The sequence below is a fragment of the Saccopteryx leptura genome, chromosome 2, assembly GCF_036850995.1.
Source record: "Saccopteryx leptura isolate mSacLep1 chromosome 2, mSacLep1_pri_phased_curated, whole genome shotgun sequence".
NCBI lineage: Eukaryota > Metazoa > Chordata > Mammalia > Chiroptera > Emballonuridae > Saccopteryx > Saccopteryx leptura.
In genome coordinates, this window is record NC_089504.1 from 343,199,467 (window position 1) to 343,227,458 (window position 27,992).

Sequence of the window (27,992 nt, forward strand, 5' to 3'; positions counted from 1 at the left end):
CAAGCTGCAGACCTGTACAGACTTCTGTGTATCCTCTGGGATATCTTGCAGGCATCTCACACCTCAAGATGCAAAATGATCACCAACCATCTAGTTATTCAATCTAGAAACCAGGGTTTCAACCTTGACTCCTCTCTCCCTTTCACTTCCACATTTCTTCCTTTGCCTAAACCTTTGTCCATTCTACTTCCTATATCTCTCTGAAATCTGTCTACCCTACTCCACGATTGCCATCTCTCATATTCAAGGCCACAACATGGTTCAACTTCTGCCAAGATCTCCTAAAGCTGGTCTTCCTGCTTGTACCCTTGCCTCCTACAGTCTATTCTGCACACAGCAACCCAAGATGTCTTAAAAATAAATCTGCCTGGCCCTGGCTGGATGGTTCAGTGGTAGAGCATCAGCCCAGCATGTGGATGTCCCGAGTTCGATTCTGGGCCAGGGCACAGAGAAGAAGCAACCCTCTGCTTCTTCCCCTACCCCCTCTTCCTCTCCTGCAGCTATGGCTTAATTGCTTCAAGCAAGTTGGCCCTAGGAACTGAGGATGGCTCCATCGCCTCCCCTCAGGCGCTAAAATAGCTCAGTTGCCAAGCAATAGAGCAAGGGCCCCAGATGGGCAGAGCACCCCCCAATAGGGGGCTTGCCAAGTGGGTCCCAGGCAGTTGGGGCACATGCAGGAATCTGTCTCTCTGCCTCCCCACCACTCACTCAAAAAAAAATAAAATCTGCCCGACTGGTGGTGGCACACACAGTGGATTTCAGTGCTGAATTCCCAGGTTGAAACCCTAAGATAGCCTGCTTGAGTGCATGCTCATCTGGCTGAGTGAGGGCTCACTAGTTTGAGCACAGGGTTACTGGCTTGAGCATGCAATCACTGACATGATCCCATTGCCGCTGGCTTGATCAAGGGTTCACTGGCTCAGCCTGAGCCCCCTGGTCAAGGCACATATGAGAAGCAATGAATGAATGACTAAAGTGATGCAACTACAAGTTGATGCTTCTCATCTCTCTACCTTCCTGTCTCTCTCGTTAAAAAATTTTTTTAATCTGAGTATTTCTGTACTTAATAATTAATCATGTCTTACTATTACTATTATCCTACGAGGTCTGGGTCTACTTTCCTTCTCTCGCCTTCTTTTACATTACTCTTCCTAATGACTTACAATTGTCCACTCAAGTGATCTCTTTTGTTCCTCAAACATGCCTACCATAGGGCCTTTGCACTTGTTCTCTCTGCCCAAAATGCTATGTCCCCAACTCTACCATAGATGGTTTTCTCATTTTTCAGGTCTCAGCTCAAATGTCACCTCCCAAACAGACCTTCCCTGACCAACCTCTCTAGAGAGGTCTCCTTCTACAGGTCCTTGTTTATATATTTGTTTACTTGTTTATTTTTTTTAATTAAAAAATTTTTATTTAATGATCTCAGAGAGGAAGACAGGAACATTGAGCTGTTCCTGTATGTGCTCTGACCAAGGATTGAACCGGCAATCTTTATGCTTTGGGGCAATGCTCTAACCAACCGAGCTATCTAGCCAGGGCTACTCATTTATTCTCTATCTCCCCAAGTGGAAGATATCTTATCTATATCTACTTATTCATTATAATCCCAGTAAAACTGCCTGGCATACATTTGACACTCAAGAAACTTTTTTTTTTTTTAATTTTATTTATTCATTGGGGGAGGGGGCAGAGCAGGAAGCATCAACTTGTAGTTGCTTCCCATATGTGCCTAGACAGGGCAAGCCCAGAGTTTTGAACTGGTGACTTCAGCATTCCAGGTCGATGCTTTATCCACTGCGTCACCACAGGTCAGGCAAGAAACATTTGTTGAATAAGTGACTATGGCTAACAAGGCAAGGCCCTAAGGGGAATATGTTGCCCCTGCTGGCTTCTCTGTCTCAAATCCATCCATACCAACCACCCAGGTCTCAAACATACCACACTCTCTTCCCTGACCTGTACACACTCTACCTATATACACCATAGGTCCCCTGCCTAGAATGTTCTTCTTCATCTCTCCACCTAGGTTAATTCAGGTCTCCATTTTAAAGGATCACTTACTTCAGGGAAGTCTCCCCTAATCCCCTGTCCAAAAAATCTCCATGCCACTGTTCCTTCAGCAACCTGGATGCCATCACACTCAATTTTACTTCTTCCATATCAGGCTTTTGCTAGGCTGTAAATTTCACTAGGACAAGTATGTCTCTCTGTAACCCCAGGGCCTTACTCAGAGCCTAAATCAGTGCAGTCCTTAGTGTTTATTGACTGAGCAGCCCAGGCCAAGTGCTGAATGAAGAGTATATTCCTGTTGTAAAGGACTTTGGTCTGAGGGTGGCCACAGGTGGGTAAGTGAAGAAGGAAGGATTTAGGCAAAGAGGGAGGGGACAGGAAGGCTTCCTGGGTATGTGTAAATTCCTTAGGGCGGGATATACTGGGCACATTTAGAGATAGATCAGCTTCATTGGAGTGAAGAATTCCTAATTCATACTGTAGAGGTACATGAAGGCCTGGCCTCACTCTTTTCCTCTGGACCCAAGTTCAACCATCTCTGAGTTTCCTTCAACTGATCCCATAGTAATTCCAGCATATCCCATATGAACTTTGTTGTTCTCCTGTATCCTCACATCCCCTCAAAATTCCTCATCTAGGTTAAAGGTGTTTTCAGGGTGTCTTTTTCTTTTAACCTAAACAGCTCAATAATAAAAATCTACTGCTTCTAAGTTTATAGACAGACTCCACATACCTAAGTGATATACAAGTCTGTTCAAATGATTCCCTGAGGATCCTCATGGCCTATAGGTTTAAAGCCCACAAGTTCCTCAACACACCCTTTAGTCCTGTGTGGTCTGACCTACTCACCTCCTGCTGCTTCCCCATTCATTCTTGTTCCAGCCAGTGCCGAGACTGAGCCATACTTCTGAAGCTTGCTGTTTAGGATGTCTAGTGCCTTCTTGGCTTACCTTTACTTGGTTCATCTCCCACTGATCAACTCTTACATAATTTGATCCCTCATCCTGGCCACCGGTTTCCTATACAGATCTCTCTTGTTTTCATCACATTGTTTGGCAATTATTTTCCTATGGGTCTCTCTATGCCACAAATTGTGATCTTGGGGAAGTACAATTATCCTATTTCATATTTGCATCTCAGCAAGGATAAAAATTCTTACAAATCTCCTTAAGAATAAAAGCTAAGATTTACCAGGCATATTGAGAAGGGTTTCACATGTACACTGTACTGACTTGTGAATCCTAAAGAGATAGGTACTATCATTACACCCAGTGACAATAAAGGAAACCGAGGCAACAGAGCCTATTTGTCAAGTCCACAGATTTAAATTGATCTATTCCTGGTCTTAACCACTTGTACTATCTACTCTATAAAAGTTTGCTAAAGATTAAGTAGCCAGTGATGGTTCCAAGGTATACGATTTAAGTCGTTTAAACCTATCTTCTGAGGGAGAAGGTTGTCATACCATTTCCAGGACTCCAGACACAGACTGACCAAGATGGAAACGCTAGTCTAGGCATCTACTGCGGCTAGAAGGCTGGAAGGTAAAGGAGGACTATGAGAGTGGGCAGATATGGGCACACTCAGGAGAGCAGCACTGGGTCCGGGCGGAGAGAGGGAGACGGGGATGGGGGCGGGGGAAGGGTCTGGCCGGTGCCAGGCAGTCTGTATAAGAGATGTGTGTGTGGTGCTGGTGATGGTGGAGGTGGTGAGGGGTGTCCAGCGTGGGTTCCGGAAGCAGGAAAGGCGAGCAGGTGTGGATCTAAATTAGGATGAAGGCGGGGATGACGCTCTGCTCAGAAGAGCACAGCTCCCTGAGGGCGGAGGACCCTCATCTCGGGCGTCTGTTGGTTCGCAGGCCTGGAGTGGGCTGAGACCTGTCCAGAAACAGGGGGAATGGGGATTTAGATGAGCTACTTCAGCTCCATGCATTCTTTTGCTTGAGGTGTTAAATGAGCCCGACTTTAACTCTGGCCTCTTTACAGAAGTGGCTTCACGCTTCAGGGCTGGGGAGTTGAGGGGGGAAAGAGCCGGGAGCCCCGAGGGAAGGGCGGGGGAGCCTGGGCCGGAAGGCGTCCCAGGCTCGGCTGGGAGCCGGCGCTCTCTTTAGACGCCACCCGCTGCCCCCGCCCCGGAGCCGGCCGGGACGGCACAACGTCTCCGCCCCCAGCGCACCGCGCACCTCACCTTGAACGCCGCCCCACCCACCGCCATCCTATTGGGCTGACCCGGCAGAGGAGAGAGAACGATTGGTCGAGGTGTCTCCTGAAGGCCCCGCCCATATCCCCGCCCCCGTCCCCGTCCGCCGGTACTTTGGACGGCGGCGTGGCGCCCCTCCTCCCCGCTCGGTCCCCGCCCCCTGGAGCAAATGCTGCCGAGCTGCGGCCGCGGGGCAGATGCACGCGCTCAGGCCCTTCTAGCAGGCGCGAGCCGTCGCTGGGCGCGCGAAAGCGAAAGAAGGAAGAGGAAGGGAGGGCGGGGGCGGAGTATTGAGGAGGGGCTGGAGGAGGAAGAGGAGGAGGTTGGAGCGCGCTCGCGCTTGGCCTCGGGCCCGCGCGGAGGGAGGGGGAGAGGGGCGCGCGCGCGCACGCTCGCGCTCTCGCTCGCTCCATCCATCCATCCTCCGGTCGCGGCACGCGCGCGCGCTCCGGGCTCGCGCCGCACCCCCCGCCCGGGAGAGGCGGGCTGGAGTGGGGGGCGGGGGGAGGGGCGCGCGGACGGCGCGCGGACTGCGCGCGGGCGGGGTGAGGTGAGGAGGAGGAGGAGGCGGCGACGGGACGAGAAGGGAGGGGAAGGGGCCATGGCCGCCCGGTGAGGCGGCGAGGCGGGGGGGCGGCCCGACCCCCCGGCCCCGGGCCCTGGGCCCCGGGGAAAGGCGAGGACGGACCGACGGACATGGGGCTCCGGAGCAGCCGCCGCCGCCGCCGCCGCCGGAGGACGCGGCCCTGAGAGGCCGCCGGGCCCCGGCGCGGCCCCCCGGGCGGGGTGAGTACGGGACGGAGACGGACGGGGGAGGGGCCTGCGGGGGGCGGGGCCCGAGGCGGGGCTTGGGCCCCCTCCCCCCAGGTCTGGGTCAGCGCCCCTTCCCCTCCCCCCGGGCCGACACGGAAACGCCCGGCTTCCCCCGGCTTCCCGGCCCGGCCGGGGGCCCCTACTCTCCCCCTGTCTGGGTCCCCCCGGGGCGGGGCAGGGCCGGCCGGGGAGGGGGCGCGGGGCCTTTGTTAGGGAGCCAGGCCCCAGCCCCCGGGACAATAGAGACACCCTCCCGGACTCCGCTCCCCGGCCGGCCGGGGCTGTCGGCGGGTGGGGAAGGAGAGGGGCCGGGACGCGTCCCACTCTGCCCACTCTCTAAGGGTCGGTCTGTCCCGGACCGGCGCCGGCCTCCGGCGGCTCGGCTCTCCTCCCCCCAGTCGGTATGATGCAGCAGCAGTGCCGCAGGGACGGGGGAAGAGCCGAGGCCGGGCCTCCTACCCTTCCCAGTGCCCCTGGCTCATTTGTCAGTCCCCACCCCACTCTAGGCCGGCTGCTCCTTAAACTCGTACCCACCGTTCAGAGGGGCCTTGGACTGTGGGCGCTGTTTCTGAATCCTTTAGTGGGGGTTCCTGGACTTTGGGGCTCTTGGAGAGACTTCCGGGCAGGTCCTGAGGGAGGGAGGGTGGCTATCTAAAAGAAGAACAGGTAAGGGGAGTGCTCACTCCTGGCTTGCCATCCCACCGAGCTCTACCCTTCTTCTTGCTCATGGTGACTAGAAACGTCCCCTTAGCTCTAGGTTTCTGTGGGCTCTGCTCCCCTCCTGTAGTGGCAGACTTATTTCAAAGGAAGACAGGGTGAAGGTTGTAGGGTACTAGGGCCATTCTTACTTCTGGTAGCAGTACCCCCCCAAGTGGACATCCTGGCTGAAAGCAGAGGTGACTCTGAGGAGAGTCTAGGGAAAGGGGGGGCTGTATTTAGGAGTCTGTGCAGTTTTTTGCCACACCCTGTGGGGCCTTAGAGTTCCTTCTCCTCCCCCTGCTGCATTGCACCATGGGAATTAAAGAGGGGTTTGAGTTTTGGGGACCTGAGATGAGCTGTAGACCCAGACTCTGATTGGCAGTAGAGTCCAGGGCCTGAGTTAAGGTCTGGGAAGAACTAGGCCGTCTTTAGGTTTCAGGCCCTGAGGACCATCCAGACTTAGTGAGCCTAGGCCTTAGGGAGGGGTATATACTGATGCCAGGATTAACCTCTGGGCAGCGAGGTACAGAGGGGAGGTGGCAATGTTCAGAGGTACCTTGGACTTACACCAACACCCCCACCCCCATGTGTGCAGCCGTGTTGCCGCCCGCTGTGCTATGAGCAGTCAGAGCGCCGTCTCCACAAGAGTTTACAAATGAAAATGGAGGAAATGTCTTTGTCTGGCCTGGATAACAGCAAACTAGAGGTGAGGGCTCCCCCACGTGTGCCTCTAGTTCTTTCTCTTGATGTCTCTACGTCGCTATATCTGGCATCCACACCAAGGAGGAATTTGGGTAGTCAGCCTTGTTCTTTAAAGGGAATAGGGCCAGCTGAAAAGGCCCAAGGATTCAGAAGAAGAAAGAAGGCAAAGTCAAGATGGGGAAAATGGCAAAGAAAGCATTATTTTTAGCCAGGGCCAATTGGCAGGAGATTTGGTTGGTGAAACTTGCTTTCAGTCCATGGGGCTGTGACTCGCATGACCCTGGCTGTTCTCCCCTGCCCCCAGGCCATCGCTCAGGAGATATACGCTGACCTGGTCGAGGATTCTTGTTTGGGATTCTGCTTTGAGGTACACCGGGCTGTCAAGTGTGGCTATTTCTTCCTGGACGACACGGATCCTGATAGCATGAAGGATTTTGGTGAGCTTCAGGGTTGAAGGAGAGCAGTCTAGCCCTGTCCTGGTAGTGCTTATAGGTTCTTCCTCTGGAAACTGCATCAGATGTAGAGCCTGGGGCTCCTGTGAGCTTAGCCAGGGAGTTGGAAGAGGCCATGGGGCCATGGGTGGGAATGAGGTGAGGGGCCCCTGCCTGCCCTGATCGCCACGCCTCTCCTGTCCCCAGAGATCGTGGACCAGCCGGGGTTGGACATCTTTGGACAGGTTTTCAACCAGTGGAAGAGCAAGGAGTGTGTTTGCCCCAATTGCAGCCGCAGCATCGCCGCTTCCCGCTTTGCTCCTCATCTGGAGAAGTGCCTAGGAATGGGTCGGAACAGCAGCCGTATCGCCAACCGCCGGTGAGGGCGTCTCCCCCTGCTAGAACCAGAGCTGCTGGTCTTTTGCAGCTTATGGTGTACTCCCCTGGGGGTATTTGTAGGACATAGAGGGTGGGTCATGCTTGGCCCCAGATGTTCCAGTATATGGGGGCAAGAGAGAGGTGTGGCAGCCTTGGTCCTTTCTCTTTCCTACCTTTGTCAGGATTGCCAATAGCAACAGTATGAACAAGTCTGAAAGTGACCAAGAGGATAATGACGACATCAATGACAACGACTGGTCCTATGGCTCAGAGAAGAAAGGTGTTTGGGGATCTAGGGAAACCTGGGAGTATTGGGGTGAGGTGGGCCAGTAAGAATTGGGTATGTAACAATCAAAAGTTATATTTTGAATGAGGGGGGAGACTGTAGCTTTGTACTTTTTTTTCGGTGCCCTTAGATGGGGAACTTAAAGTGACCCTGCTCTTTATCCTTTTGTCCTACACAGCCAAGAAGAGAAAATCAGACAAGGTGAGAGCTGGGGCAAGCATGGGGGAAATTTGGGCAAAGGACAAATACCCTCCCCTTTGGGCAGGGAGTCCTTGGGTATCTTGACTCAAGTCTGAGGTCATTGGGTACCTCTGGGTTCTGGGATGAGGGTGTTGTGGTGGGCAGAGGCTTTGGGGGATGGGGAAGATATGGGTAGAAAGTAGGAATTTGAGGATGTTTCTTTGTCAAATCTTTTTTCCTTCCCTGGGTTCTCGGCTCCCCCTTATCGTTACCCTTTCCCCAAAGCTATGGTATCTCCCATTCCAGAACCCCAATTCCCCTCGAAGATCCAAGTCTTTAAAACACAAAAATGGTAAGTGGGGCTGGAATAACGTTAGTGATTCTAGCTGTGTTTTCTGGGACTCATTGCTGGGGGGCGGAGGTGGGAACTTGGGGGACAGTGGTATTGAGGGAGGGCCTGTGATCCTTCTGTCACCCCCACTTCCTTTCTGGTTATTTTCAGGGTTCTCTGTCTGTACCTCTGCATCAAACACCCTTCCCCTTCTTTTTTCTTCTTCAGGGGAACTTAGCAATTCGGATCCTTTTAAGGTGAGTGAGTAGGGGCTGCCCTTCTTAGGTTCTCTCTCATTTTCCTTATAAGTTGGTTGGGATTTAGACAAGTGGGATCAGAATGCTGAAAGCCAGAAGCACTGGATAGGGTATTTAGGTCTTGCATATTCATTTTCTTTTTGGGCCCCAGCCCCTCGCCCATGTGTATGTGGGGTGGAAACTGCTGGGAAGTCTTAAGGCCTCCTCACTTAGAAAGAGTTGAGAGGGGCTGGTTCTCCACCCTGTCCCCATCCTACTTTGGCTGCTGCTTCGCTAACCTGTACCTCTGGTTCTCCCCTAGTATAACAACTCAACTGGGATCAGCTATGAGACCCTGGGACCTGAGGAGCTGCGTAGTCTGCTCACCACGGTGAGGGACCAGGGAAGGGGAGGCCATTGGGAGTGGGCTGGAGCCACAGGCAGTGGTCAAGACCCTGGAAGAGGCTGGTGACAGCAATCAGGGCCATATAGTTCTCTCTCTGAAATTAGGTTTCCTGGCCAGTGGTGGTCTGGAACCATCTGCTCTGAACACCTTGGGGCCATCTCTACTTGTGCAATCTAGTATTTATATAGAAGAAAATATCTAGTGTGTAGAGTAGGTTCCCCTCCATCCCTCCTTTCAGCTTATATTCCTCTTCCAGCAATGTGGGGTGATTTCTGAACACACCAAGAAGATGTGTACAAGGTGAGCTCAGACCTAGAAAGGGGGCCAGAGGGGCCTCTTACACACTCACTCTGGGCATGGGTCAGGAGTACCCCTGGACTTGAGCAATGGGACTCCCACCTTTTCCCTCCCCTCTAATGGTCAAGCCTTAGGCCATAATCTGGGGGCTCTCCCTTCATTCCTTCCCTATTATCCATTCTTCCCACCTCTGCTGAGGGTAGGGGCTTCACCTGAGTTCCTCAGACCCTTCCTGCCTTGTCAGGGTCTGATCACTCTACTTCTCACCAGGTCCCTGCGCTGCCCCCAGCACACAGATGAGCAGCGGCGAGCCGTGCGGATTTATTTCCTTGGACCCTCAGCGTAAGTGACCCTCCAAGAAGGGTGGTGGGTTATGAAAGGTTAGGCTGGTGATCGGTATCTGTAAAGTTCTTCTCTGGTCCATCGCCTTTCCAGCGTCCTTCCAGAGGTCGAGAGTTCCCTGGATAATGACAGCTTTGACATGGCTGACAGCCAGGCCCTGATCAGTCGGCTTCAGTGGGATGGCTCCTCTGATCTCTCACCCTCTGATTCAGGCTCCTCCAAGACGAGTGAGAATCAGGGATGGGGTCTAGGTAGGTGATCCAACTGGGCCCGAAGCAAAAAGAATGGGGACACCTTGTGTTTTCTTGCCACAACCCTGGCCTCATCCTTTGTGTCTTTCTCTTCAGGTACCAACAGCTCTGAGTCACGGAAAACCAAGAAAAAGAAATCCCATCTGAGTCTGGTAGGGACTACCTCCGGCCTGGGCTCCAACAAGAAGAAAAAGCCAAAGCCGCCGGCACCCCCGACGCCCAGCATCTATGACGACATCAACTGACTTGGGTGCAAGGGATAGCCTTTGGCTAAGCAGAGCCCTCTCTCCCGACCCCCACCCAGGTGGCATAGCCTGGCAAATGGACGGCTGCTGGGGGTCTGGGCTTGGGAAGCTTGGTGGGCCAGGCAGGCAGAGGATCAAATTATGCGCCCCTGGGGGGTGTCAGGGTCCTCTGTAATGGAGTACGACCCCTCGGCATGCAGGACTCAGACCTGGACATATTATGCCTTGGACATAAGTTTGGTGGGGAGGCGGTTTTCATATTTATTCTGTGAGTTACTGGATGTCCAGCTAGGCCAGGGGCCTGACCTGGACAGTCTGCCAGGGCACTGCCTGCCCCCCACCCCAGGAACTGGACTAAGCCCTGCCGAGGAGCATTGTGGCTACCGGGAGGCTGTGGGTTAGAAGCTGAGCCTGGAGGGGTCCTCCCCCAGCTGCCCTCAGCAATGTGAATGGGTCCGGTGCTTGGAGCTGAGGGGCAGGGCTGGGTGTGTCCTGTCTATGTGCAGAATCCTATCAAATGCCCCAGATCCCAGGGGTAGGCAGGCACAGCGAGCTGTCTGCTGAGGTAGGCATCCAGAACTGCCACCGCCTTTCCTGCCCCTCACAGGGGCAGCCCTTTCCCCTCAGTCCCAATGGGCCTCCTCGGCAGCAGGAGCTGTCCTTTTGTTGTTGGGTGCCAGGAAAGGGCCTCCAGCCTCTACAGCTTCAAAGAATGGGTAAGAGGAGGGTAGGAAGAGGGAGCTATGTATCAAAATGACTCCCCCTGTCTTCTCTCCCTGACCCAGGGCTGGTGAGGAGTGGGGCCCCAAGGTGAGAGGGAACGGTGCTGCTTTATTTGAAATGTTTTCTTACCTCATTCCCTGCCCCAGGAAGGGGCTCAGCCTCACCCTCCTGGGGTGGCCCCATGTTCCTCCTGCCTACCCTGCCCCACTGCCCCTTCCAGGGCAGCCCATGTTCCCAATTGCTGCTTGCCACCCCCCTTTCACTTTGACCAGCTTCAGTTCCTCTCTTGATGCTCCTGCCTCCGAAGCCTGCCCTGTTTCCCCCTTCCTTAACTGCTTTTAAGTTATTTATTCTGTACTTGTGGTTCGGGGCTCTGAGGAAAATCCTGATCTTTTACCTCTTCCCCTTTGCTAGGAGTGGGGTGGGAAGAGAGGGTAGTCTCTGCTCTGTCCATCCATGGAAGGGGAGGGGTATGATGTCTAGGCATTGCCCCTCTGTGAACTGTCATGCCAGTGTGCCCACCTGCCTGGTCTACATCCTGAAGAGATGTACCATTCCACCTCCATGTGGGCACCATCACTCCCAGGAGCTAAGCTGGAGGAATGCAGTCTGGGCTGGGATCAGAGCTGACTGACACAGGTGGAGTCGACCCTAAGCCAAGTTTTCTGGCGTTTGCTGGATGTGTCCCCTGCTCTCCTCCCAGGAGGAGTTATCCCACATTGGGTAGCTAGTACCCAGGACTGGTTGGACTGATTCAGGTTAGGGATCCTAGAAGATTAAGGGAGCAGCAGAGATGGGGTTGTATCCTGTCTGGAACCCCAACTTCCCCTTGGGGTGGTTCTCCTAGTGGCCGACGCCTGGTTACAAATTGGTTTTTAACCCAAGAATTGTGATTATTTTTTAAAAAGCCAAATTTTGGCAGGAGTTAGAATAAATCCTGGGGCCTGGGCTCCTCTGTTCTTGACCCTCCAGTCTTCTCCCTCTAAGGGGAAGCCAAGAGGGAAAGGAGGATCTCAGCCAGCCTCCAGCCTGCTTCCAAATTATGTTTTGGAAGTAGGTTGAAGGTGAAGGGAGGAAGGCCAGGGGCCATTCTCCCTTCTGAGGCAGCTGCAGTTCAGGCCCTAATATACCCTTTCCCCCCTGGCCGCTCCCTTCCCCCCTTCTGGTGGAGGAGGGAGAAGTGGGAAGTAGTTTGGGAACTGGTTTGTCCACATCCACTTCCCCATTGTCCCTCGGCCCACCCTCAGGGCAGAGCCCCCTGCCCAGGCTGGGTAAGAGGTGGGCTTGGTCCAGCAGGGACCCTGAGGGAACAAATCCCTTTCCTTCCCTGGAGAGTATGCCCCCCTACCATGTAGCTGAAAAGGGGCTAGGAGCTCCCCACTACCCTCCCTCTAACAGCAGGCTGTGTGGGTTTCAATTCCCATCCTTCCCACCCTGGCTAGGTGTCGTCCACCCTGTATCCTATCATGTGTCTGAGTGTGTGTGGGGGGGGTTCTGTACTAATTTCCATGGCCGGTGGCTTTTCCTTCCATGCATCACTCCCCCCCGCATGCCCAGGGGCCACCCGCCTGGCATTACCGCATGCTGGGGTCATTGGGGGAGGGGGGTGGGGCTCACGCTGTCCTGTGGTCTTGAGATTTTTATTTTTGCATATGTAATCCATCCTGTACAGGTAGCTAACTTTGTAAACGCTGTGTATTTCCCTACCCCCATGGCTGCTGGTGTAAATAAATTGCATCTCCCATTGGTAGCCTGGCCTACCCACCCTCATTACCATGTTGCTGGGGGCAGAGCAAAGCCATTCTCTCAATGTCACAGAAGGAGGCTCCACAGCCACAAAACGGAACTTTATTCAGTCAGACACTGACCCTCCATCCAAAAGCCCAAGGCAAGGGCCTGGGGCACAGTGTCCATACCCAAAGCTCCTTGGAGTTGGGCAGGGTGGGTCATTGGCTGAGGGTCAGAGCTGTTTCTTGCTTACAGCCTTAGGCCTAGGGTAGCAGCAGCTGTGGACTGGCTTCTCCCAATGCTGGAGGCTCGGCTTTGTGCCCATGCCTTTCCTGACAGAGCTCTATAAAGTATTGTTTTTAAAAAAATATAAGCAAAGTGCTTTGAAAAAAGGGAGAACACCCTATTCCTGCTACAGAGGTAGAGGAATAAGGAAAGGAACTAGGTGCCTACAGGGCAAACTGACAGTCTTCACTCCTGCCTGTGTGCTTCGAGTCTCAAGATGGATATTCCACTAAGGAACTGAAAGATATTCCAGGTTCCCTACAGAAGTATGTTGGGAACCATGCTGAGCTGCCCTGGCAGACGGCCCTGGGTGCTGAGGACAAGCATGCAGGACAATGGGAAGAGTTAGGGTCACAGCTAGAAGGGAATCCTCAGAGCCCAGACTCCCCACTGAGCTGGGCCACCAGCATGTCTCTGAACTGCAGGGCTCTAAAATAGTGAAGGAAGATGACATCATTTCCACCTGAGTTGTGCTTGCAGAGGGGACGTCTGTACCCTCATGGATGTGAAGGGGAGGCCCCATACCTGCTTCCTATGTTCTATGGAAGAGGACCCACCATATCCTTTCCAACCCTCCCTCCTGGGCCCTTAGGCCCAGCTCTGGCCAGGAAAGGGAAGGCCATAAATGAGGAAGACCATGCTTTTCATTTTCTTCCTATGTCCTTATCGTCCATACATGCCAAATACTAGGAAGCTGAAGAAGACGGTGACTCCCACCAAGGAGACAGTGGCAGGTGCTGTGAAGAACTGACGGTAATTGATACGGAAGTACCATACCACACCCAACAGTACCACAAACACAGGCACCATGAGGCTGCCCACACTGACACCCAGGCTAGGGGGCTCAGTGGCTGAGGAAGGGGTCAGGGAAGCTGAGGGGCCTGGAACAGCTGACCCTGGGGGTGAGCGGTGGCAGTGAATCACACAGTTGTTGGTAATGTTCAGGGAACGCAGTGTGCGGGCTGGGTCCTGCAGCAGGCGACCCTGGTAGATCAGTTTCATCTGGTTCTCTTGTCCAGGGAAGTATTTACTGTAAGGATGCAAGAGAAGGAAAGACTGGGCAAGGAATTTAGATACATAGGCCTGAACCAACAAAGTAGGGCAATGAGGGGAAAAACGGAAGCATGAGTTTCAAAGAAATCTCACCCATTACTAATAGGGGCTGGACCTGACACTTCTCTGTTGTTCCCATGTCGATACCAGCCTCCTCTGAGGCAACCAAAAGGCTAGGGACATAGGGTATGAACAGCCTCCCACTTTCCAGCTCACTCACCTTTTTAGAGTACCCACAGTATCTTCTGGTCTGGCCACAGCCAACTCCTCGGTGTCATTGAGGAATTTGAGCCGAACATTGATGAAACTGGGGCTGGGAGGCAGGCAGGTGCTATCCTCAGATCTCAGAGGGGCTTCTGGACTGATGCTCTCTGGGCCCATTTGTCTTTTGGGCAGGCCTTGGATGTCAAGCAGATGCTCAAGGCTAGGCTCAACATCACCCCCAGCTCCAGGCTCCCCCGAGGATTCTCCCCCACCTTCTCCAGCCTCTTCAGCCTTCTCATCATTACCCTCTGATGGATGCGGGAGTTCAGTTGGCTCTGGGGTGCCTTGGCCCGTCACCAGATGGTCCACATGCCCCACATGGAGGATGGATGTGTCGCCAGCTGACACAATAGTGCCCAAGAGCTGGTTGCTACTGTTGTCTGCTACGTAGGTAGAGAGCCAAGCTAGGACCAAGGCTAGAATCAGCACCACCACACCTGCTACCACAGTCACCTCATTACCCACACCCTCAATAAGGGTGACATCAGAGAGTTCCATGGCCTGGCTGCTGACCGCGTCCACACTGCAGGAACAAAGGGGGATAACATCAGCAGGGCCTGTGGGGTTGCAACCAGTTTCTAGTTTGTTTAGGTTCTGACCCAGCTCTGAAAGAAAAACAGTTCACTATCCCGTAGAAGGGGAAACAAACCTTCCTGAACCCCCAACCTAAAGCTAAGGACTTACCCTTGATCTCTATTGTGGAACTATTTCAGGTTCTACACCCTTTCTCTCTCACATTCCAACTCCCCTGAGTTTTTCTAATGGATCATTAGAAAAACCTTACAGCTTTGTTGCTGTTGCAACTGCTTGTTGCTTTTTTGTTAGGTGAGGGAAAACATTTGCTTCTTTGAGCCCTGAGTTTCTCTAATACTTCTATCACGTGGTCAAGCAACTATGCCTCTTTGAGGAGCCTCCAGGTGGCCTCCAAGAGACCAAAAAGCCTCTAATATTTTATTTTGGAACCCCTTTGGAGGCTAAGTGTAACCACTCTTGCCAGACCATCTAATTTAAAACCCTATCTCACTTACAGTCACATATCTGGGTCTAGATGTCAAAAGCCAAATAAAATTAATTACAAACAAATACAGAGTTAGATCCTCCCAAAGGGACAAAAGAGTCAGAAAACCCCAAAGGCCCTGTAGAGGTCATCAGCAGACACTGTGCTGCAGGCATAGTGTCTGCCTCCTCCAAAACTCTTCTGGCAAGCTCTGGGGAGCAAAGTGGGACAGACACCAGACACACACCTTCCTTGGTCACACTACAGGTTCACAACTAAAAAAACCACTACCTGAGTGGAACAGATTTGGAAATCTCCCCAAATAGCTGTCACAATCCATATCTCAATCTCTCCTTTTGTACTGTGTAGGATCTGTTGGCAGTTTTTTAGAAGGGCAAGGATCTCGGCTTGCTCCTTGCTGTACCTACTCCTACTCATTCCCTTGAAGAATCTGCTGCCTTCACCGCTGTCCCTGGGCAAATCCAGTCTAATGATTATCATCATTACCCGACTATTCTCACAGCAACCATAAAACTTCCTTATATTCATCTACCAGTCCATTTCTCTTTATCAGACTCCTGGAAGGCAGGGATCACATGTATTTTTCTATGTCTGTAGTGCCCAGCCATACAACATAGTAGTTACTCAAAAAATATTTGTGGAAAATATCAACATCCGACTAGTTTCCACATCCTTATTTAGTAAATGGACCCTGAGTCAGGAAAAAAACACATAACTAATTCATAATACTGGTCTTGCCTCTTACTGACTGGCTCTGTAACCTCGGACAACCTTTTCATCAGTAAAATGGGGTTAAAAATAGTACCTACCTCATAAGGTTGTTTTGAAGATGACGGGAAATCATCGAAGCAAAATACTTAGCAGAGTGCCTGGCACATTGCAATGTTCACTAAATAAGTGTTATCAATTATTGATCACACCCACAATTAACCCCTAATGGTAAGAAGGTTAACGTTATTAACCCCGATTTACAGAAAAGGAAACTGCGGCGAACAGAGACGAAAAAGACAGGCACAGACCCAGGGAACTTTCGTGGGGAAAGGGCCGGGCAGAACCCCAGGTCTCCCGCCTCGAAGGCCTTTGCTCCCTCCTCAGCCTGTGAGCGACCCTGACCGCGCGGTGAGGGGGCGTCCCCTGCCTTCTCTGGGACGAAGACTCCGCGTCTGGGCGGTCCTATTCTCGCGGCACTGGAGAGGGGTCCGTTGGCCCACACGAGCGGAAAGGTTGCCTGGTCCCAGCCGCCGTACCCAAGCCCACTTCTCCCAGCCAGTGAGGGGTAGAATCCCGTGAGGGGATCACAAACCATCCACACCCCTCAAACTTTGGGGCGGGGCTGGGGGCTGAGGGCGGAGCTTGAGGACGCGGGGAGTCATGGGAAATTAACTGGGGATTGGACCGGTACTATGCTTGGATAGGGAAAAAGTTCCTCACCTGAAATGCCAGACCAAGTGTTTTGACTTCGCCAGGATGGCCCATGGACTCACCTTTCCATAGGGGGCCACGGAAGGGGCTGGCTACCCCCGATTCTATCCAGGGTCCAGTCTCTTCCGGCTTTCCCCGGAAGCTGTTAGAACCAGAGACAGGAAGTCCCTCCTCCGCGCCTTGCACTGATGACGCAAACTCTACGTAAGACGGGATGACGTAAACGCATTCTTTAAAAGGGACAGGTTTCTCAGCGGAAGAAGGGGCGGAGTTATTGTTGGCGGGCTCTTAGCCCTCCCGGGACAAGGCCACGCCTAGTGGGCGGGGTCCGAGGAGCTCTGGGTTGCGGGGCGGAGCCAGGAAGGAGTTAGAGGAGGTGCTTGAAGCGGGGCGTGGTTTCGGGTCTGGAAGATTGAGCGGGCTGGCATCACTGGGCAGAACCCGAGTAGCACTTCCCTGTTTCCAGCCTAGTTCTTCCGGCCTCGCTCCCAGCCTTCCGGTCTGATGTGATTTACTACTGCTCCGGGTTAGTGGAATCAGTCAAGAATGGTCTTTCTGACCTCCAAGAATTCAGGGCTTGTCGGGAGACAGACAAGGAGACAATTCAATCACCATCCGGTGTTCCGAGAATGCGGCCCCAAGGTAGCGTGGGACGTGGGTAAATTATGCAAGAAAGCATTTCAAAGAAGGCACAGATTCAGCGCAGGTTTAGAGCACAAGAAAAGCAGGAGTCCAAATAGAGGTTCAGCTTCCAAGAACTTATCCAGATTTTTGCAATTACTTTTTATTTTCTTTTTAAAAAACATTTATTTTTAGATTTTAATTTGTTGGAGGGAGGTGAGAGAGAGAGGGAGATTGAGAAAGAGCGGGGAGAAGCAGGAAGCATCTACTGGTAGTAGAGTTGCTTCCTGTATGTGCCTTAGATCAAGCCCAGGGATTCGAACTGGCGACCTTTGCATTCAGGTCCATGCTTTATCCACTGCACCACCGCAGGTCAAGCTATACTGCAGTTTTAATTTGCACGTCCCCGATTGCTGGTGATGTTGAGTTATCGTTCATTTACTTGACAGATATTTGAGTGTCTGCTCTTAATTTGCTAGGCATTGTAGAGGCACCAAGTCAGGAATGGTAATAAAACGGATGTTCTGGCTTTCACAGATCAAGGGAATAAAATCTTTTAGCTGCACTACATTCCCCAATATTTTGCCTTTTCCTTGTATTTATGATTTGGTGTTTTTATAAAACTTTTTCTGTATCCAGGCCCTGGCCGGTTGGCTCAGTGGTAGAGCGTCGGCCTGGCATGCAGAAGTCCCGGGTTCGATTCCCAGCCAGGGCATACAGGAGAAGCGCCCATCTGCTTCTCCACCCCTCCCCCCTCTCCTTCCTCTCTGTCTCTCTCTTCCCCTCCCGCAGCGAGGCTCCATTGGAGCAAAGATGGCCCGGGCGGGCGCATGCGGGAGTCTGACTGTCATCTCTCCCCGTTTCCAGCTTCAGAAAAAAAAAAAAAACTTTTTCTGTATCCAGACCTATTCATCTTTTCTTTAATGCTTTTACCCTGGGAAATCTCCCAAATAATATACATAGCCACATATATCTTTTGTTTTCTTTAAGCAGATAACTTGTTGTAGTTGTAAATATAACCAAAAAATGCTGAGTTTGGTGGGGGTCAGTCTGCTTTGAGGGGGTGGACAGCTCAGAATCCTCCCCTGAGACAGAGGCTTCCAGCTTGGGCCCAGGACTAGAGAAGATTTCTCTTCTCCAGCCTTTTAATTTTAGTGAAATTAAACTGAAAATGCCACCCAGAGAGGAGAGGTTGCTGCTCTGCATAAGGAGGTAAAAGCCTGTCTTTGTGTTGGTCAAAGGGCATCTCTGCAGATGTAACGCTACAAAGGTGGAGAGGCTGGGTAACAGCTGCAGGAGGCCAACCTCAGGACTCCTGACTTTTCTCCACCACATGACTCCAAGTGGTAATGGCATTGGGGACCCCAGGGTCTCTCACAAAAAAGAACAGAAGTGCAGACTGTTAGGAGGCCCTCATCAGTTACCTTCTGCAGTGGGAAGGGACTTGGGTTATTCTTATACCCTTTTTCCTATCACAAGAATAACAGTTGTTCAGTGCAGAAAACTTGGGAACCACAGAAGAAGACAAAGTGGCAGAAATAAACATGGAATGATAGGTATCTCGGTCACATTTCAACCTAACAACATCCACACGTTGGTACTGTTGTGCATAAGTAATTTATTTGCATTCATAACAACTAGCTTAGCTTGAAAGGCTTCCTCTTAAAGATAAATGGTAGAACATTTGACTCTAGAACCAGAGGAGAACATGGGGGGAGCAGTTGATAGCTAGTCCTCTTGTCACAGACTCTCAGAAGTCACGAGTGTAGTGACCACTGTTTAAGACACCATGCGTCACTGGGGTGGGGGGTGTGCAACACAACCATAAATGGGAACCAGACATCATGCATTTATTCTTCCTTCAACAACCATTTACTGAAATGCCTGTTCAAGGAATATAGTGCCAGTCTCAGCCTAGTTGAGGTGGACACAGGCTCTAAAGTATGATATCAAGGAAGGCTACTGGCCCTGGCCAGTTGGCTCAGTGGTAGAGCGTCGGTCCAGTGTGTGGAAGTCCCGGGTTTGATTCCCGGCCAGGGCACACAGGAGAGGCGCCCATCTGCTTCTCCACCCTTTCCCCTCTCCTTTCTCTCTGTCTCTCTCTTCCCCTCCTGCAGCCAAGGCTCCATTGGAGCAAAGTTGGCCCGGGCGCTGAGGATGGCTCCATGGCCTCCGCCTCAGGTGCTAGAATGGCTCTGGTTGCAACAGAGCAGCAGCCCAGATGGGCCAAGCATGGCCCTCTGGTGGGCATGCCCGGCGGATCCCGGTCGGGGGCATGCGAGGGTCTGTCTCTCTGCCTCCCTGCTTCTCACTTCAGAAAAATAAAAAAATACAAAAAGAATTTTAAAAAAGGAAGGCAACCTACTAGGTTGGTCAAATAGTGCTATTGAGCTGTCTCGAGGATAAAATCAGCTTCAACTAGGGCAGAAGAAACAACAACATATATATATGTATGGGAGGGCGTACCAAGGAGGGGGAACACCTGGAAGCAAAGGGTTTCAAGAGCATGGGTTTCAAGACCATTCAGTGTGCTCCCCCTTCAAATGACTGACAGGTTGGACAGAGGCAGTAAGCTAGAGGCAGAGTCTGTCACTCTTTAGAAAGCTGAACAGATGCATTAGTGGCAGGGGATGAGGTGCAACAAGGATCACCACCGCCTGACTTGGGGCCTGGGTGGACGGAGGGACTATCATCCACTTAGGCAAAGAAGAGGGTGTGGGTGAAGGCTGAGTCTGCAAGCTTTCCCATCGGAGAGAGGAGCTGAAGCTCAGGTCAGGTTGGAGGTCAGCAGTTGGCTCAAGAAGCCATTGGAGTGATGAGCTAGCCAGGGAGGATATGTGGAGTGTGGACAGAGGGTCTGGAACTGGTTTTCTAGGGCTGGGTGTATGGTGGGTGGAGAGAGCTGGACAAGCTATGGGAGCAGCCTGGCGTGCTGCTCACTGGATGCGCTCCTCCACACGCAGCAGCAGATAGTCCCTGAGGAGCTGGGGCAGTGGGAGGCAGGCGGCGGCCTGTCGGCAGCGGTTACCCAACTGAGCACGCACAGCCAGCCGGGCCAGGTGCTGCAGCCGCCTCGGCTGGTTCACCATGCCCAGGGCAGAGCTGTAGAAGGCTTCATGCTCCTAGGGTAGGAGTGGAACAAGGTCAAATGGCTCAATACCCTTAACTCTGCCCTTCCAATTGGGGGCCACCTAGTGGTAGGGCCCTGGGATTTTGTAACCTGTCCAATTTGGTGCATCCTGAAGAACTCAGATTCAGAACCAGAGGGCCTGCAAGAGTCATGGGAGCTGGGGCCACATTGCAGAGCCCTGTCATAGCCGTATCTGCACCCTTCCCCACTCCAAAGATGCTAGCACAGTGCCTATTGAGTCAGAGATGCCTGATACATGTCTGTGTTGATGTAAGAGAAAGGCTGAGAGGTGTGTGGAATTAGAGGCTGTTCTGAATTGTGAAGGGATAGGGGGACCCCAGAACAATCTGCCTGTCCTCCTTCAGCCCAGGGCCCTCCTGCTCCTCCCCTCAGAAAGCCCATCCTAGAGGGATAGGCCATCTCCCCCAGAGTCCAGGATGGGTCTGTGCCCTGGGGTGGACATACCTGCCGCAGTTCTGGGCGTACTGCCTCCATCCAGGTATCACAGGATGGGACACAAGGGTAGGCATTAAGAAGGACTTCCAGGGCCCGAGGGAAGTTGGCACAGTGTTTCAGCATCTAGGAGTCAAAAGAGGGTCTCAGGAGCACTATGCCTCTCCCAACCAGGGGCAGATCCAAGTCTAGAGACTAAGGTCTGAGTCTCTCGTACTTTTTCATGCCTCAGTTTACCCCACCTTCACGGGTGCTCCACAACCTCCTGGCCCCAGCTAGTTTCCTTGGGACCTCTTTTCTCCCTTGGTTATCTTCCCCCATAGACCTCACTGGTCCTTCCCAAGGTGGGGACAGACCTCTGGCCACAGAGGGAGCGTGGGCTCTCTGTCTTATGGTCCCCTCTCATCTGCCCTGGGGCAGTTCCACAGACAGGTTTCCCCAAGCCAACTGGGGCCTCCTTTCTCCAGCTCTCCCTGTATACCTCAGGGTGCACTGGCTGAGCTCCGTAGTCCAGCAGCGCCGCCAGGAGGACTTCGGGCTCCCAGTTGGGGGTGTCCTGGACAGCCTGCAGCGCGCAGTCCATGGGGGTGTGCCCCGCTGCGTTGGGGACCGCAGCGCAGGCCCCGTGGCGCAGCAGCAGCTCTGCCAAGGCTCCACAGCCATTGGCACAGGCATTGTGCAGCGGCGTGTGGCGTTTGCGCCCAGCTGCCCCAGCATCAGCCCCGGCCTCCAGGAGCAGGTGCGCCACAGCCTGGTGCATCCGGCCACTGCCCAGGCCCTCGGCCCCTGCGCAAGCTGTGTTTAGGGCCGTCTCACCCTGGCTGGTGCGCAGGCCCACATCTGCTCCATATGCCAAGTAGAGAGCCACATGCTCCGCCAGGCCCCCTGCCGCTGCTACGTGCAGGGGTGTCATCTCGCTGTCCCTGGCAGCCACATTCACGGTAGCTCCCACCTCCAACAGTAGCTTGGCACACCTAGGGGCAAGGCACAAGGTGCCAAGGCAAATCCTGAGGGACCAAGGCCTGGCCTGGGTACCCTAATTCTACTGTCATCCCTTACCCCCTTTTTTCTCACCCCCTGAAGTTGCAGGCCAGCCTGGTGTCCACTATCATCAGACTTACAGAAACTTGTGACAGACAGAAGGGCTGGAGAGCCCATCAAAGTCACTAGGAGCATCTTCAGTTTTCATGTGAAAAACTTCAGCCCAGAAGGATCACAGTGCAGGCCCTGGCTAGTTGGCTCAGTGGTAGAGTGTCGGCCTGGGGTGTGGATGTCTTGGGTTCAATTCCGGTCAGGGCACACAGGAGAAGTGTGTGCTTCTCGACCCCTCCTCTCCCCCCCCTTTTCCCCTCCCACAGCCATGGCTCAACTGGTTCAAGCACATTGGCCCAGGCACTGAGGATGGCTCTGTGGAGCCTCTGCCTCAGGCACTAAAAATATCTTGGTTACCAGTATGGCCCCAGATGGGCAGAGCAACAGCCCCAGATGGAGGCTGGGTGGATCCCGGTCAGGGCGCATGTGGGAGTCTGTTTCTCTATCTCCCCTCCTCTCACTGGGAAAGGAAGAAAAAAAGAAAAAGAAAGGTCATAGTGTAGCCAAGGACACATAGCAAGTGGCTACACCAGAATTAGTACTCACTGCCTCAGACAGTCCCTACCAGGGTCTAACCTGATGCCCCAATCACACTGGGACACTAAGGCCTGTCCTGAATAATTTGAGAGTGGTCTAACATTTTGATAGCACACATACACAAAGTTGAAAGCCCACTACTACTGAGTACACTGTGAAACAAAAAATTAATGAGTATGAGTCAGAAAGAAAAAGTAGAAGTCCTAATATTTTTCTTTTGCCTCCAAACTTGAAAACCACCCATCCAGACCAGCCACACCCACTCCAACAAAAGAAGACACTTGGGAACCCACCTACTCCACTTTCAAACAAACAAAACCAAACAAAAACCAGATTTAAGGAAGCACGCTTTTTTCAATCTTCTAGTTCCTGGAAAAAGTATGGGCCAGAACACAGTAAAGGTAAATATTCATTAACCACCATGGGATAAACCAAACACACAACAAACTATTAATAAATTAGTGATGAAACTAAACTAACAGTAACTTAGATTTTAAAAGCTAGAATGGCAGCCACTGGAACTCAGAAGCAGATCCATCAACCCCAATGAAACACTGATGACCAAGTGTACTTCCCCAAAACAGCCAGATTTCAGCTCTCCTTCAGTGCACATGACCAGTAGGCACTTTGTTCAGTGGCCAAGAGTGGATTAGCAGCCAGTCATCCATAACTACTGAACTTATTTCTTTGGCAAGTTCTAATCATGGGCTAAGTTTTGTTTTCAAATACTAAATTTAAATAACACTGAAAAGCTAATTCACTAGGATTTCAGTAAGCAGAACAATTCTCACTTTACTTAAAAGGATAAAGTCTGCTGGAAAGTGTACCACATGCCCATAAGAACTCAAGAAAGGGCTGGAAAATTTGGATTACTCTGGGTCCACCGCTGATCTAGATCTAAGTGGGGTGAAGTTCCCAGCATGTGGGTGATGGAATATCTCCCAGGAGCCCTTGACTCCTTACCACGGCTAACCCTGTCTGGGGACCTGTTGTAAGAGTATAAATACCACCATGTAGGAGGTCCAAGAAACTATTGAGCTTTAAACAGGCGGAGGAAGAGATGTGGGGGACCTTATACTAAGGTTGGAAAACACCAGGCTAGATCTTTTTTGATTTCTACCTCAAAACAGCTAGGAATCTGGCTATGAAGGGTTCACAGGGAATAAGAGACAGTAGTTGGAACAGGGTTTTCCCAAAAAGCAAAGGGCTTCTGCCTTCTGGACTTAGCTGATATGACCTTGGACAAGTCACTAAACCTTTTTTTTTTTTTTTTTTTTTTCTATTTTTCTATTTTTCTGAAGCTGGAAACAGGGAGAGACAGTCAGACAGACTCCCGCATGCGCCCGACCGGGATCCACCCGGCACGCCCACCAGGGACGATGCTCTGCCCACCAGGGGGCGATGCTCTGCCCATCCTGGGCGTCGCCATATTGCGACCAGAGCCACTCTAGCGCCTGAGGCGGAGGCCACAGAGCCATCCCCAGCGCCCGGGCCATCTTTGCTCCAATGGAGCCTTGGCTGCGGGAGGGGAAGAGAGAGACAGAGAGGAAAGCGCGGCGGAGGGGTGGAGAAGCAAATGGGCGCTTCTCCTATGTGCCCTGGCCGGGAATCGAACCCGGGTCCTCCGCACGCTAGGCCGACGCTCTACCGCTGAGCCAACCGGCCAGGGCCACTAAACCTTTTTGAGCCTCAGTTTTCTCATCCATAGAATGAGACCTGTCTCTCAGGTTGTTGTGAGAACATGAATACATGAGGTACCTCTCCCCTTCTGGTCATGTGAGCTGCAGACACACACACCCTTCCCAAACCATATCAAACCCTGGGCACTTACTGCAAGGACTCAGGGGCTGTGCAGAGGTGCAAGGGGGTTGTGCCTTCCTCAGACAACACATTGGCTTTGGCGCCGAAGGTCAGCAGCAGCCGCACACAGTCAGATTGGGCATGGGCACATGCCTCATGCAAGGCTGCCCGGCCCCCAACCCGAGCATCCAGCTCAGCACCCTGCTGAATGAGGTGGCGGGCGCAGTCGGTATAGCCTCGGGCCGCAGCGATAGTGAGGGGTACCGTCTGGTTGGTCTTGGGGGTTAGTACCCAAAACCCTGTGGAGAACAGACAATGTTTGGGTTGGCGGATGTGAGGCTGGCAGGCAGGGCAGGCTGCTGTGAACAGCTGGTGCTGGCTTTTCCTCTGTACCCCTGGCTGAGCACAAACTCTATGCCAGGCTCTTCCTGTGGAGAGGGGGTCACTCAAGCCCTGATTTGGGAGTATAAATAGGAACAGCCTTTTAGAACAGTTTGTTAATCTGTAACAAAACATAGTATGTGTGTCATAGGGTCACATCTCTAATAGTTGAAGCAAAGCAGAAATTTAGATCCTGTGGTAACTGTGAGAACATATATTCTCCAGGGGTTTTGAACCCCCAAATCCATGGGTGGGGTTGGAGACAATCCCTTGTGGATCAAACGGGGCAATCAAAATTGAGGTATTTGTTTTACATGGAAAACCCTCTGGTCAGAATAGATCTTAAGGAAATCAGCTGGCAAGTACACAAAGATATTCATCATATTGCTATTTAAAAATAGTCTTTAAAAAAGGAACCAAATTATCCAATTTATTTGGGGTATAGTTATAGAAATCATGGCATATCCTTACAGTAGAATTTATGCCCCTATATAAAATATTATGTCAACTTATGGTTATTTACATATGCTACATAAAAAAATCAGGTTAAACATGGCATATAAAAATAAATAAATGGATCAATGAACAACTAAGGTGTCGCAAAAAAAAAAACCTGATGATTGATGCTTCTCATCTCTCTCTGTTCCTGTCTGTCTGTCCCTATCTATCCCTCTCTCTGACTCTCTCTCTGTCTCTGTAAAAAATAATAATGAAAAAAATTTTTTAAATAAATAAAAATAAGCCCTGGCCGGTTGGCTCAGCGGTAGAGCGTCGGCCTAGCGTGCAGAGGACCCGGGTTCGATTCCCGGCCAGGGCACATAGGAGAAGCGCCCATTTGCTTTCCCTCTGCCGCGCTTTCCTCTCTGTCTCTCTCTTCCTCTCCAGCAGCGCTTTCCTCTCTGTCTCTCTCTTCCTCTCCAGCAGCCGAGGCTCCATTGGAGCAAAGATGGCCCGGGTGCTGGGGATGGCTCTGTGGCCTCTGCCTCAGGCGCTAGAGTGGCTCTGGTCGCAATATGGCGACGCCCAGGATGGGCAGAGCATCGCCCCCTGGTGGGCAGAGCGTCGCCCCTGGTGGGCGTGCCGGGTGGATCCCGGTCGGGCGCATGCGGGAGTCTGTCTGACTGTCTCTCCCTGTTTCCAGCTTCAGAAAAATGAAAAATAAATAAATAAATAAATAAATAAAAATAAATAAATGGCATATAGATTATAATTTCATTCTGTGTAGGAAAAAATATATAGAAAAACTGCATTAGAATTGTGTTCCTATGTAATTAATATGTGTTAATAAAACATACAAAACACTAACCAAGCCTCATCTCTGTTTAGGAGGGGGCTAGAATGAGCAGGGGGAAGGGATCATGTAGTTCATGATCTGCAGGCAGGGCATGGGGCTGAGATGCTCCCCCTCTCCTCACCCCCACCTCTTCCCTCTCCCCCCTCTTCTGCCCCCACCTGCTGCTCCCTACCCTGTTCAGGCGACCAGGCCAACTGGTTGTTCACAGTCTCCACAATCATGTTGGCGGCATCTTCATCTTGGAACAGGGCTTGGACCTGTTGCAGGTTGCCGGAGAACAGGGCATTGTGGACCGCTGGGTCTCGGCAGGAGTGGCGAGGCCTAGTGAGTCGGGCCTGGGAACTTGGGGGGCACCTTTGGCTCCGGCGCTGCTGGGCCACTGCCCGGCGCCGGTCCTCCCACTCCAGCCACTCTTGCTGCAGGCGGAGAGAGCGCGATGTGGAGGAGGTAAAAGGGAAGGTCGCTTCTGCCATGGGAAGGGGCCCAGGGGTCTGGTCAGTGGCAGCCGGGCAGAGCCTGGTGACTACCACCTTGTTCTGAGGAGCCATCCTGCCCCCTCACCCGTGACCCAGAGAGAACAGCAGCTGAGGCTATAAATAGGCCCTTTGCTCTCTGGTAAACAGGTTGCCCAGAGTCCTGATTCCAGAGAAGGTGTTGGGCTAGCCCCTGCCCCTGCTGATACCCTCTAGTTGGGTAGCAGGCCCTCAGGTGAGGCCATTCCTGCACCCCAGGGTCCATATCCTCCCATTTCTCAGGAGTGAGCACCTTGGGTTGGCAAGATCTGAGGTGAGTGAAGCAGTCAATCAAAGAGACAGACAGGGCCTGGAGGAAGAGCCAGAGTTCCCCAGCCTCTCTGATGTTGGCTGAAGGGTAGAACCCAGCCCTGGAAATAAGGGCAAGGTAGAAATAGTTCGAACAGCTCTTCCCAGCATTCGCAGTAATAGTGATAGCTCTGCACATGTATGCACAGGATTTTACAATATATTTAAATCGCTTTTATATCTATCTTTACTTGGTGACCATACTTTCTGGCTCACCCAGAAAAAAACAGTAAAGTTGGTTTTGGCAATGAAGGATATAAGCAGGCTAATTATTATACTTGAACACCACTGAAATGGGTGGTCTTTCTTTTTTTTTAAGATTTTTATTTATTCATTCTAGAGTGAGGAGAGAAAGAGAGAGAGAGAAGGGGGAGGAGCAGGAAGCATCAACTCCCGTATGTGCCTTGACCAGGTAAGCCCAGGGTTTTGAACCAGTAACCTCAGCATTTCAGGTCAACACTCTATCCACTGCGCCACCACAGGTCAGGCTGGACTTTTTTTTATTTTTTTATTTTAGAGAGAGAAAGATAGAGAGAGGAACTTCGATCTGTTCCTGTATGTGCCCTGACCAGGGATCAAAACAGCAACCTCTGAAAAACAAACAAACAAACAAAAAACCCCAGCAACCTCTGGACTACAGGACAATGCTCTAACCAGCTGAGCTATCCAGCCAGGGCAAGAGATGGGTGATCTAATGCAGGGGTCAGGAACCTATGGCTCGTGAGCCAGATGTGGCTCTTTTGATGGCTGCAACTGGCTCGCAGACAAATCTTTAATAAAAATAATAATAATAGAGAAATGCAAATCAAAACTACAATGAGATACCACCTCACACCTGTTAGATTAGCTATTGTCAACAAGACAGGTAATAGCAAATGTTGGAGAGGCTGTGGAGAAAAAGGAACCCTCATTCACTGTTGGTGGGAATGTAAAGTAGTACAACCATTATGGAAGAAAGTATGGTGGTTCCTCAAAAAACTGAAAATAGAACAACCTTATGACCCAGCAATCCCTCTACTGGGTATATACCCCCAAAACTCAGAAACATTGATACGTAAAGACACATGTAGCCCCATGTTCATTGCAGCATTGTTCACAGTGGTCAAGACATGGAAACAACCAAAAAGCCCTTCAACAGAAGATTGGATAAAGAAGATGTGGTACATATATACTATGGAATTCTACTCAGCCATAAGAAATGATGACATCGGATCATTTGCAGCAAAATGGTGAGATCTTGATAACATTATACGGAGTGAAATAAGTAAATCAGAAAAAAACAAGAACTACATGATTCCAGCCTGACCAAGCGATGGCACAGTGGACACAGCGTCGGACTGGGATGCGGAAGACCCAGGTTTGAGACCCCGAGGTCACCAGCTTGAGCGTGGGTTCATCTGGTTTGAGCAAAAGCCCACCAGCTGGAACCCAAGGTCGCTGGCTCCAGCAAGGGGTTACTCGGTCTGCTGAAGGCCCGCGGTCAAGGCACATATGAGAAAGCAATCGATGAACAACTAAGGTGTTGCAATGCGCAATGAAAAACTAATGATTGGTGCTTCTC

The 27,992-nt window shown here is 51.9% G+C and overlaps 3 protein-coding genes and 1 long non-coding RNA gene across 15 annotated transcripts; 2 read left to right on the top strand and 2 right to left on the bottom strand.

Annotated features, from left to right (window-relative positions):
• The first annotated feature begins 4,408 nt into the window (after positions 1-4,408).
• ATXN7L3 (ataxin 7 like 3) lies at positions 4,409-12,282 on the top strand. 6 transcript variants are annotated; one of them, XM_066363990.1, is made up of 13 exons: positions 4,409-4,998; positions 6,320-6,430; positions 6,731-6,863; positions 7,065-7,236; positions 7,418-7,515; positions 7,700-7,722; positions 7,987-8,053; positions 8,204-8,289; positions 8,591-8,659; positions 8,931-8,974; positions 9,242-9,313; positions 9,407-9,564; positions 9,661-12,282. In XM_066363990.1, exons 2-13 carry the CDS (start codon positions 6,380-6,382, stop codon positions 9,807-9,809), a joined length of 1,122 nt encoding a protein of 373 aa, XP_066220087.1. In that variant the 5' UTR covers positions 4,409-4,998; positions 6,320-6,379; the 3' UTR covers positions 9,810-12,282. The 6 variants fall into 6 exon arrangements, with proteins under 6 accessions (XP_066220087.1, XP_066220090.1, XP_066220091.1 ...); XM_066363993.1 differs by having other exon boundaries at positions 4,410-4,998; positions 8,008-8,053; XM_066363994.1 differs by having other exon boundaries at positions 4,413-4,998; positions 8,261-8,289.
• An 82-nt stretch (positions 12,283-12,364) lies between these two features.
• TMUB2 (transmembrane and ubiquitin like domain containing 2) lies at positions 12,365-16,447 on the bottom strand. 6 transcript variants are annotated; one of them, XM_066363997.1, is made up of 4 exons: positions 16,312-16,447; positions 15,690-15,769; positions 13,819-14,385; positions 12,365-13,575 (listed from the first exon to the last, which is right to left on the bottom strand). In XM_066363997.1, the coding sequence occupies exons 2-4, from the start codon at positions 15,722-15,724 to the stop codon at positions 13,209-13,211; spliced, it is 969 nt and encodes a 322-aa protein (XP_066220094.1). In that variant the 5' UTR covers positions 15,725-15,769; positions 16,312-16,447; the 3' UTR covers positions 12,365-13,208. The 6 variants fall into 6 exon arrangements, with proteins under 6 accessions (XP_066220094.1, XP_066220099.1, XP_066220098.1 ...); XM_066364002.1 differs by lacking the exon at positions 16,312-16,447 and having other exon boundaries at positions 13,819-13,996; positions 14,108-14,385; positions 15,690-16,281; XM_066364001.1 differs by lacking the exon at positions 16,312-16,447 and having other exon boundaries at positions 13,819-13,996; positions 14,075-14,385; positions 15,690-16,281.
• Positions 16,448-16,763: 316 nt separating this feature from the next.
• LOC136392014 (uncharacterized) lies at positions 16,764-27,965 on the top strand. Of its 2 annotated transcripts, none has more exons than XR_010748912.1 (3): positions 16,764-16,944; positions 26,772-26,843; positions 27,531-27,965. It is a non-coding gene; the product is annotated as an uncharacterized lncRNA (long non-coding RNA). The 2 variants fall into 2 exon arrangements; XR_010748913.1 differs by lacking the exon at positions 16,764-16,944 and adding an exon at positions 26,282-26,396.
• Positions 18,522-26,162, bottom strand: ASB16 (ankyrin repeat and SOCS box containing 16). The gene is made up of 5 exons (XM_066364004.1): positions 25,783-26,162; positions 23,967-24,234; positions 20,988-21,480; positions 20,519-20,632; positions 18,522-20,045 (listed from the first exon to the last, which is right to left on the bottom strand). Exons 1-5 carry the CDS (start codon positions 26,156-26,158, stop codon positions 19,860-19,862), a joined length of 1,437 nt encoding a protein of 478 aa, XP_066220101.1. The 5' UTR covers positions 26,159-26,162; the 3' UTR covers positions 18,522-19,859.
• Positions 27,966-27,992: the final 27 nt, after the last annotated feature.

Bases quoted from the DNA above. Each gene is read 5' to 3' on its own strand.
- ASB16 (XM_066364004.1), bottom strand. From the start codon at position 26,158: ATGGCTCCTCAGAACAAGGTGGTAGTCACCAGGCTCTGCCCGGCTGCC. The intron at 21,481-23,966 runs GTAAGTGCCCAG...CCTTGCCCCTAG, and splicing joins ACAGCCCCTGAGTCCTTGCA to GTGTGCCAAGCTACTGTTGG. The intron at 20,046-20,518 runs GTATGTCCACCC...CTCCTACCCTAG, and splicing joins TACGCCCAGAACTGCGGCAG to GAGCATGAAGCCTTCTACAG.
- TMUB2 (XM_066363997.1), bottom strand. From the start codon at position 15,724: ATGATTTCCCGTCATCTTCAAAACAACCTTATGAG. The intron at 14,386-15,689 runs GTAGGTACTATT...TTGTTCCTGCAG, and splicing joins CTTCAAAACAACCTTATGAG to TGTGGACGCGGTCAGCAGCC. The intron at 13,576-13,818 runs GTGAGTGAGCTG...GCATCCTTACAG, and splicing joins ACTGTGGGTACTCTAAAAAG to TAAATACTTCCCTGGACAAG.
- ATXN7L3 (XM_066363990.1), top strand. From the start codon at position 6,380: ATGAAAATGGAGGAAATGTCTTTGTCTGGCCTGGATAACAGCAAACTA. The intron at 6,864-7,064 runs GTGAGCTTCAGG...TCCTGTCCCCAG, and splicing joins TGATAGCATGAAGGATTTTG to AGATCGTGGACCAGCCGGGG. The intron at 7,516-7,699 runs GTGTTTGGGGAT...TGTCCTACACAG, and splicing joins CTATGGCTCAGAGAAGAAAG to CCAAGAAGAGAAAATCAGAC.